The following is a 9954-nucleotide window of genomic DNA, read 5'->3' as shown; positions in this document are numbered from 1 at the left end:
TTAAAATTTGAGTATAGTTCGTGTATTTATAGGCAATTAACCCATTATAAAAAGGAAACAAGCGCTTCTTATAGAGCCAATGCATTGGAGATGAGAGACGCTAAGATGGGGACCAGTAATTAGAGCACTCCCAGCAGAAATCTCAAAATTATGCTCTTATATTCCTATCTAAAGCTTCCCTATTTAATTTTAAAATCTCGATTTTATAAATGCATACACCAGATCTCCTATTTTCTACATAAAAACAATAATTATGTATGAGCCCTACTAATTATAAGCTTAAAATAAATTTAGGGTGGGTGTAAATTTAAGATTGAATTTAGGTAGGTGTAAAATTTTTTGTGAGCCCCATCAATTTTAAGGGATCTGTTAGATGCATTTTTTATCTCATTTTCAATTATTTTAGCCTAAATTTAGAGTTAGTGATGCATTTAGGTGATCTGTTGGGAGTGCTCTTAGCGCCTCCCCTTAGGGCTCCCCACTATGAATGTTCTTATAGGCCGCAAAAATGATCCTTTAACATGAGAGAGAGAACACAAAAACTTAAGTTGAAGAACAAATTCGGTTCAATATATATATACAAATTGAGAAGATGAAATTAATCAAGTGGGAGCCCAACAACTTAAGTACATGACTTTCCTAAGAGACTCCTCCGACTGTTGGTCTTGCCCCTTTGTCGGCATCACCGCCGTAGATGAGAGTTTTTTGGCCTGAATGTAAGATCTGAGATTTGCCTTGGCGTGCTGCTGGACAACTCGGAAACCATAATTCCATCGGCAAAATCCCTGATCTTTCAGTGCTTCTACTGCTCCAACGCTCACCGCTACCAACCAAGCTCTCCTTGACGAACTCATTTGTATTTGCAGAAGATAATATGTATAGAAATTAGGATTTGAATAATTGAAGCGGAATAGAGAATTTAATAGTGCTAGTTGTTTGATTTTTTGTGGTGGTGATGGTAGGATATAAGAGCAGTTAGCTATATATAATGGGAGAATATCTTAGGATAGAAAGGAAAGATGAAAAATGGGTGGTTTGGGCACAAACGAAAACAGAAAAGAAAAAGTCGAAAAGAAGAAAGCCCCCAGTTTTAAAAATTGCTACGTGCGTCTACTGTTGCTTCTGAATTGAGGAAATTTCCATGTGTGGGCACTCAAACTTACTCCCTTGCTAGATTATAAATTGATTTTTTTACAGGAAGAATTGATTTAACTTCACATTTTAGGTTCAATCATTCAATCATTCAATTTTTTTTATACTTAATTAATTTTTCTTTTTTTCACTCGATCAATATTCTATCCAACCCCACCACATCTATGTTTTATGGTTTACCAGTGAACACTTCAACTACCCAACCACAATATTTTATATAATTATTTTCTTATTATCTTTAATTATATTTTTTTAATTATGTTAAATATAAATTAAAATTATAAATAATTATTAAAATTCAAAAAAGAATAAAATAATAAAAAATTCAAACATTATAAAAATTACAATAATCGGAATACGAAATATGACATCACACAGACAATAAATAAATAAAAATTAAAAGTTAATTAATATAATAAAATAAAAAATAAAAAATAATTAAAAAACAAAAGCAATACATCATGGTTGGGGTCGGTCTGCCCTTAATCCATTCTTTTTCATTTTTCCTATTATCCTATATGGCGGTTCATATAATATTTCAAAGGTTGCTACTACATGTGGTTTTTAAATAGAGAAACCTTCACATAAGGTGATTGTCTGCTCCAAAGGTAATGAACCAATTTTTGTAAGGACACATGTGGACTGTGGATCCTGAGTCAAAGATCCATTCTCCACTAAGGTGATTGTTTGCTATATTCACAACTTCAGCATTTTCACAGTGCTCCACCACTTCAGCTGTATTAGATGGCTGAGGCTTCTGAGCCTACTTTCTTTTTCAGGAATAAGAGCATTCGCAACGCTCTACTCGATGGCTTACTCGAGTAGAGCGTTGCCATCGTGTAGGGGCATTGCGGGGGGGGGGGGGGTCTACTCGAGCATTACTCGAGTGCTCGTGTAGCACTCGAGTGGCGCGTGCTCAATTAAAAAAAAATTCAACGGCTTTTTAAACGGCTTTTTTGATTTTTTATTTTTTTGATTTTTTTTAATTTTTTTTCCAACGGCTCTTTTAGCCGTTTGACACCATTTTTTTATTTTTTATTTTTTTTCTCTTTTTTTCTCTCTATAAATAATACTTCTCCCTTCCTCATTCATCACAACTCACTCCTTCCTCCTTCAATTTTTCTTGCAAAATATCATCTTTGTTCTTCCAAAAATGGCGTCACCCCAACATGATTCTTCGCCTGATTCCGACGAAGTAGCTGAAACGTTCATGGAGTTGGTAGAGTTGCAGAAACAAGTGCTTGCTCCATACTGCTCCCCACCGGCGCCAGAGCCGGCGCGTGTCAAACGTCCCCGATCATACGTCCACCGTGATCGTGAAGAGGCCCATGTACGTCTTATGCAAGGCTACTTCATCGATAATCCAACGTACGGTCCTACTTTTTTCCAGCGTCGTTTTCGCATGCAGAAGGAGCTGTTCTTGCGCATCGTCGAGGCTGTTCAAGGTGAAGATATTTTCTTCCATATGAGCACTGATGCAATCGGTCGAGACTCTCTTTCTCCTTTACAGAAATGCACGTCGGCTATCTGCCAATTAGCCACCGGGGTTAGTGCGGATGTTTTCGATGAGTATCTCAAAGTGGCCGACTCAACCGGGCATGTATGCCTCAAGAAGTTCTGCAAGGCGGTCATCTGAACTTTTGGAGCCTATTACCTGCGCCGTCCAACGCCAACTGACGTCCAACGCCTCCTTCATATGCACGAGGCGCGACACGGTTTTCTCGGGATGCTCGGGAGCTTAGACTGCATGCATTGGGCATGGAAGAACTCCCCAAAGGCGTGGCACGACGCCTACACACGCGAGGATCAGGGAGAGCCCACCTTGATATTGGAGGCCGTTGCATCCCACAATTTGTGGATTTGGCACGCCTTCTTCGGCGTCGCTGGTTCGAACAACGACATCAATGTGCTGAATCAGTCGCCTCTCTTCTCCGACGTGTTAGGAGGAACTGCGGCGCCGGTGGTCTTTCATGCCAACCAGCGCGAATACCGGATGGGCTACTACTTGTATGACGGCATATATCCGGAGTGGCATTGCTTCATCAAGAGTCCATCAATGGCAACCAATCCGAAGGAGGCAAGGTTCAAGAAGATGCAAGAATCGGCACGGAAGGATGTCGAACGCGCCTTCGGAGTCCTTCAAGCTCGGTGGGGAATCATTCGAAGTCCGGCGCGCAATTGGTACGTAGAGCACCTTAAGGACATCATGTTGTGTTGCATCATTCTCCACAACATGATTGTGGAGCACGAAGGTGAAACGGCTCTCAACTAGAGAGATGATGACGGGCAGTGCTTCGACGGAGAGTGCTCCACAAACACCGGTGTCCTTCGAGGAATATGTGCAAAGGGATACAATTCTCCGAGATAGACATCTACATGCTCAGCTCCGAAATGATTTGATGGAGCACATTTGGGCACGTTTCGGACCTCTAGGACCAGAGTAGTTAATTTTTACAAATTGTTTTTATTTTCTTAAAGTTTTATGTAATATTAGAATTTTAAAATTAATGCAATTTAAATTTGAAATAAATTGTGTTATTTAAATTTGAGCAATTAAAATTAAATGAAAAACATAAAAATCAAAACTAATGTTATCAAGTAGGCTATCAAGTAACCCCAATGCGGATGCTCTATGTGGTCCCCCACTATCAAGTAGGCTATCAAGTAAGCCCATTGCGGATGCTCTAACAATCTTTCTTTAAATGCCCAGGTTTCTTGCAATGGTGACATTTCCTAATCTCATTCTCATCGTTCTCTTTCCCAATATTCTGTGGAGCTTTCTTCCCATCCGCCCCTTGCTTCTTCTTCTTCTTGAATTTATGCTTAATGCTAAGGTTTTCTCTGCATTATCTTGATTCTCATCAGATTGCTTCTGCAATTCTTTTGCTTCGAGGGCAGATTGAACCTAATCCATGGTTGTAGTGGTCTCTCTGCCATACATCATGGCATCCTTCAAGTGTTCAAAGGATCTTGGCAAGGCATTCAACAGTATAATAGCCTTGTCCTCATCTTCAAGCTTCACTCCTATGTTTTCTAGATCATCCACAACTTTATTAAATTCATCAAGTTTATCTAGAATGCTCATTTCATCTGTAATCTTGAAAGAATAGAGTCTCTTCTTTGTGTACAAACGATTTTCCAGAAATTTGGTCATGTAAAGGCTCTCCAATTTCTCCAGACACCAGTTGCACTCGATTCTTTTGCAACCTCCCTGAGCACCTTGTCACTTAAGCACAAAATGATAGTGCTATGAGCCTTCTCCAAGATCTCCAACCTCCTTTCTCTACTAATAGTTTCTGGTGAGTGCTTCTCCCCTTTAATGCGTTGGCTAACCCTTGCTGCACAAGAATCGCCCTCATCTTTATCCTCCATAATTTAAAATCGTTCTTGCCCGTGAACTTATCTGTGTCATATAGTTGCCATTTCAATCAAATTTGATCTTCTTCGCCTTCCTCGATTCCCACAGACGGCTCCAAATGTAAATTCAACGACTTAATACACCAAGAACTATGCGATGATCGATCAAGAACACCAACCAAAAGTATTGAGCTCAAATTAATAACATAATTTGTGAAATGAAAACAATGCAAAAAGATTTACATGGTTCATCCGTAAGGCCTACATCCATGGGAAAGATGATCACTAATTTATTAGCAACAAAATACCGCAACTAACGCAGTGCAATTGTAGCATATATAGCAATCGAGTATCGTATCCACAGAGACTGATAGGCAAAAATACTCTAAGTAATCCTAATAATTCTCTAGAAATATTCAGGCAAAAACACAAATATAAGATGGAGAATAAAAATACTATACTCAAATAAAATAAATAAATAAAAAGAAATAACGCAGATAAATAAAATTGATCCTAGGGAAGTAATATTGTTAATCAAATTTACACAACTAACTTATTAATCCAAATTACTAATTTTAATCCATTCCTGAGGAGAGATCATATAGATAATCACACACTCTCGCTAGAGCACTTTATGATAATAGATTAGTAAATTTTCTATCTTCATTAGGTCTCAAGAAAATCTACTAACTCCCAAAAGCTCAAAAGAATAACTCCATATGATCCACATATCTCCGCTAGGTCTCAAGGTTAAAATTATATCACACATTCCTGAATTTGCTAAGCAGTTATCTCCGCTAGGTCTCAAACTGAATAACTAGACATGCAAATTATTGGCCAGATAATCCACACGAAACATACACCGAGAGTTATAAATCAGAAACTGGAAGGCAAAAAGTATCAATAAATCAATCAGATTATTATTAAAATGCGATTTTATTGAAAAAGAAAGAAAAAAGAAAACCTAAGAAAAACCCTTGAAAGCACAAGAAAAGCATACTAAGGGCCGGGCCTCGTTAAAACCTTTCTACGGAAAACCCAGAGGGAAAAACCGTAGAATGGAAAAAGAGTACCCGTCTAAAGAAAGAAAAAAGGGGGGAAGAGAGCGGAGGGGTAAGTTTCCGGAACTCCGGCCTAACCATCGTCCCCAAACTAACCCGGCTCTCACCCCACAGAAACGACCGAACAGAGGCAAGATGGCCATTTATACGCCGTCGCCAAAAAGCCCAGAGAAGAGAGCTATACGGCCGGCTAGACTCCGTCGCCGTTAGCTCAAACAAGAAAGACAAACAAAAGTAAGAGAAACACCGAGAAGAGGCAAGATGGCCGGTTATACGCCGTCGCCAAAATGCCCAAAGAAAAGAGCTATACGGCAATAAATCAATCAGATAAATCTAATTAACTATTTACAAACCCTAGAACCAGAAAAGAAAACTAGTTAGACATCATAAAATAAATCAAAGACATAATAAAGAAGAAATCAATAAAAATAAATAAAATTGATAAAACCCGAAAAAAATTCTGAAGTAACAGCAGGAATCTTGAATCTTACAGAAAATAAATCTAATCTATGAAAGCAAATAAAGTTCTAAGTATAAAATTGAAAAATATAAAAAAAAGAGAAAAAAGGTGAAGAGAGGTTAAGATATGTGTCTAATAAGTCAAGAAAAAAACTATATATAGGCACAAGGGATACATACAGTACATAACTCGAAAATACTGGTAAAATCACGAAATTTCCGATAATTCGAAAATTCCCGTCAGCCACTATTCACCACTGCGCGACTTTCTTGTTTCAGCTATATCTTTCTGGTCTGAACTTTGATTTGCGGTCTGTTTGCGCCCATGAACTCATATCAAGATGATTTACAACTTTCATTAGGACTAATCTTCCAAATTCAAACTCAATATTTTCTGTAAAATTCATCAAAGTAAGAGCAAGTATCATATTAACAAGATAAAATAATTTAAGCACAAAATAATCATGAAAAACTCAATTTCCTATAAAATTGACATCATAATAACATTAAAAATCATGAAAAAAATGAGTTTTATCAAAAGAGATCACCAAATTCACTATCAAACCAAGAAGAAATGTACATATTACAAGATTGAGAATAGAATGGATGCTCAACTGTGACTGCTATTGCTATTCTCTAAGCTCTCCCAGATCATTGTTTTCTTGAGGAATATAATCTCAATGAACTGAGCAAACTAACTACTACACATACAACTAATAATATGGTTGAAACACAATCTCAACCTTCCACAAACGAGCGGCTAAGATGCTAAGAAAACCTGTTGGGAAAACCTCTCCTGCAATTCTGCTATAACTAACTTGTGTATGCTTATTTGGATATTTGCATGCACGATCCTGAAGTTACTGGAATTATAGGCTTACCCCCTTATTACTAGTGTATTTGTGTAGTCACACCTTAAGAAATCTCCACCTTGACTACATAAATCCAACAAGACAACCTCTTTCCAATACTTATAACTTGTTGCGAAATTCCAGAATTTCAGAAACCTTAACACTTGCTTAAAACATGAATAAGTTCTAAGCAGTACGTGAACTTCACTGAGGGTAGCGCCTTAGTCAACATATCAGCTGCATTTTTCTCTGTAGAAATCTTTGAAATCAAGATAATCCCTCTGTTCACAATGTCCCTCACAAAATGATGGCTCACATCTATGTGTTTTGTTCTCTCATGGAACACCTGATTCTTTACCAAATGAATGGCACTTTGGTTGTCACAATTCACCACAAATGCTTCTGTTTAAACCCAAATTTTGATAGCAAACCTTTCAACCAAATGGCTTCCTTCACAGCTTTTGTCATAGCCATGTATTCAGCTTCTGTGGTTGATAATGCCACCACTAATTGAAGTACAGACTTCCAGCTTATTGCAAATCCAAATAGTGTAAATACATATCCCGATTGTGACTTCCTTGAGTCCACATTTCCAGCATAATTAGAGTCCACAAAACCATTAAGAAAATCCTTACCAGAGCAGACTATTTTTTAAAATAAAATCCCATGATTTGGGGTGCTTATGAGGTATCTCATAATCCACTTCAATGTTGCCCAATGCTCAATTCCAGGGTCTGCCATAAACCTGCTAGTGATACTTATGGCATGAGCCGAATTCGGCATTGTACAAATCATGGTATACATATGCTACCAACAATGTTAGCAAAAGGCATCCTTGACATATAGTTGCTTTCCGCATCTTCTTTAGGCTTCTGTAAAACTGATAGCTTGAAATGCTGAGCTAATGGAATTTTAACTCATTTTGGATTTTTCATATTGAATCTTTTCAACACTTTCAGTATGTAACTATTTTGAGTGAGCCACAACCTTCCATTATGTCAATCTCTATCAATATCCATATCGAGTATTCTCCTTGCATTCCCAAGGTCCTTCATCTCAAACTCATCATATAATTCATATTTAACCTTTTCAATCTATTTTATATCTTTGCTAGCAATCAACATGTCAACCACATATAACAATAGATAGTCATGACACCAGAATCTCTCTTTCTAATATACAAACAGTAATCATATTTTGATCTAGGAAATCCAATATTTGACATATACTCATCAAACCTTAGATACCATTGCCTAAAACTCTGTTTTAAACCATAATCTGACTTCTTTAATAGACATACCTTGTCTTTGTTCTCAGGCAGCAAGAACCCCTCAGGTTGATGCATGTATATTGTTTCTTTCAAATTCTCATGAAGGAATGCAGTCTTCACATCTAGTTGTAGTTCTAAATCCAGGTGAGCAACTAATGCAAGTAAAACTCAGATAGTACAGTGCTTGACAACATGAGAGAACATCTCATTAAAGTAACTACATTCTTTCTGTGTAAATCCTCTAGTCACAAGCCTAGCTTTGTATATTACCTCACCAGTTTATCTCAATCTTTTTCTTTAAGATCCACTTGCAGCAAACGCATTTTTGATGCTTTGGCTTTTTTTTTCCGTCAAGGATTCTAGCTCTTCCTATATAGCCTTGAACCACAACTTGTTTTCTTTTCCCTTGATAGACTTTGAGTAATTCTTTGGCTCACTGTAATCCACCTCATCAGCCCCACTTAAGGCATATGATATAAAGTCAGCATGCCTAAACCTATCAGGTGGCCTTATATCTCTTCTTGTTCTATCTCTGGCCAACAAGTGTTCTTCAGAATTTTCAGTTTTTGACTCCACCTGATTTTCTTGATTTTCATCTTCACTATCTGTGATATGATCATCACCTTCTTTTTCAGATGCCTCCACCTCAATTTGAGTATCATCTGCAGTTTTAGTTTCTACTTTCTCATTCTTAAGAAAAGGCATCTAAGTCTATTTGAACACCACATCCCTGCTTATCCAATCATAACACACCTTGAAGCTCTAGGATCCAACTTGTCTTGTTTATGATGAACATAAGCCAGGCAGCAAAGATTCTGAGGTATGAGTAGTTCATTTTCCTTTCTGTCCAAACTTCTTTTGGTATTTTAAAATCAATAGCAGATGATAGACATCTATTGATTAAGTGGCATGCAGTATATGAACTGCATCCCCCCAAAATTTCTTAGGTAGATCAAAGCCTCATCTTCTCAATCAAGCCATTCTATTGTGGGTTTTCGGGAACAGTCAAGTGCCTCTTGATGCTTGCAGAACTTTTGAAATTCTTCAGATAAGAAATCTAGACAATTGTCAGTCCTTAAGCATTTCAGCTTAATGCATTTCTCATTCTCCACAGTAGCAGGCCACTCTATAAATTTCTGAAAGGCTTCAGACTTAGCTTTCAAAATACAGATTCACAACTTTCTTGAATGGTCATCTTCCTCCACCCAGAGTTTCTTTTCTTGAAGGGCCCCAGAGATCACAGTGGACATAATCAAGAACTTGAGTGGAGAATTTCTTAATTGTCCCATATGGAAGCTTCTTCATTTTGCCCATAATGCATTATTCGCTTGCATTAATTCTGAACTTATGATGATATTTTAATCTTCCTAGCTTTAGGAATTTTCAAACAAACATATTCAACCTTCTAGATCCTATAACCTAATCTCGGAGAATATACAATAACAACTAATCTAAGTATAGACTAGTTTAACAACATACATAAATGAGAACAAACTTCACAGACGTAAATCTGCCTAAGGAATTCTCAAATCAAACATAAAATCATCCTAGGAACATTCTAAATAAGACTACCTACACTCGCGTTGTTCGAATTACACAGATTGTACAATCTGTCCGAACTAACAGCACTGTCAGAAGACGGAGTTGCTAACGCAGGCAGGCAGAAGAGCACAATTAAGAACAACTTTACAGTCATAAAACTGCCTAAGTCATTCTCAATGGAAAACATGATTAGTTTTCGACTAATCAAGTTAAAACCACATACACATGTGTTGCTCCTTTAAAACATTGCAAGAACTGGGCT

General features: G+C 37.4%; 1 protein-coding gene across 1 annotated transcript; it reads right to left on the bottom strand.

Moving 5' to 3' along the window:
* Window positions 1-498: 498 nt before the first annotated feature.
* On the bottom strand, window positions 499-970 carry LOC131007710 (uncharacterized). The gene has a single exon (XM_057934645.1). The coding sequence runs from the start codon at window positions 852-854 to the stop codon at window positions 603-605; it is 252 nt and encodes an 83-aa protein (XP_057790628.1). The 5' UTR covers window positions 855-970; the 3' UTR covers window positions 499-602.
* Window positions 971-9954: the final 8984 nt, after the last annotated feature.

Source organism: Salvia miltiorrhiza, chromosome 2 (genome assembly GCF_028751815.1).
Source record: "Salvia miltiorrhiza cultivar Shanhuang (shh) chromosome 2, IMPLAD_Smil_shh, whole genome shotgun sequence".
NCBI classification, from domain to species: Eukaryota; Viridiplantae; Streptophyta; class Magnoliopsida; order Lamiales; family Lamiaceae; genus Salvia; species Salvia miltiorrhiza.
The sequence above is the reverse complement of the archived record's forward strand: the minus strand, read 5'-3'. Positions and strand labels throughout refer to the sequence as shown.

What these genes read in the sequence shown, in the direction of transcription:
- LOC131007710 (XM_057934645.1), bottom strand. Translation starts at nt 854, where the DNA reads ATGAGTTCGTCAAGGAGAGCTTGGTTGGTAGCGGTGAGCGTTGGAGCA.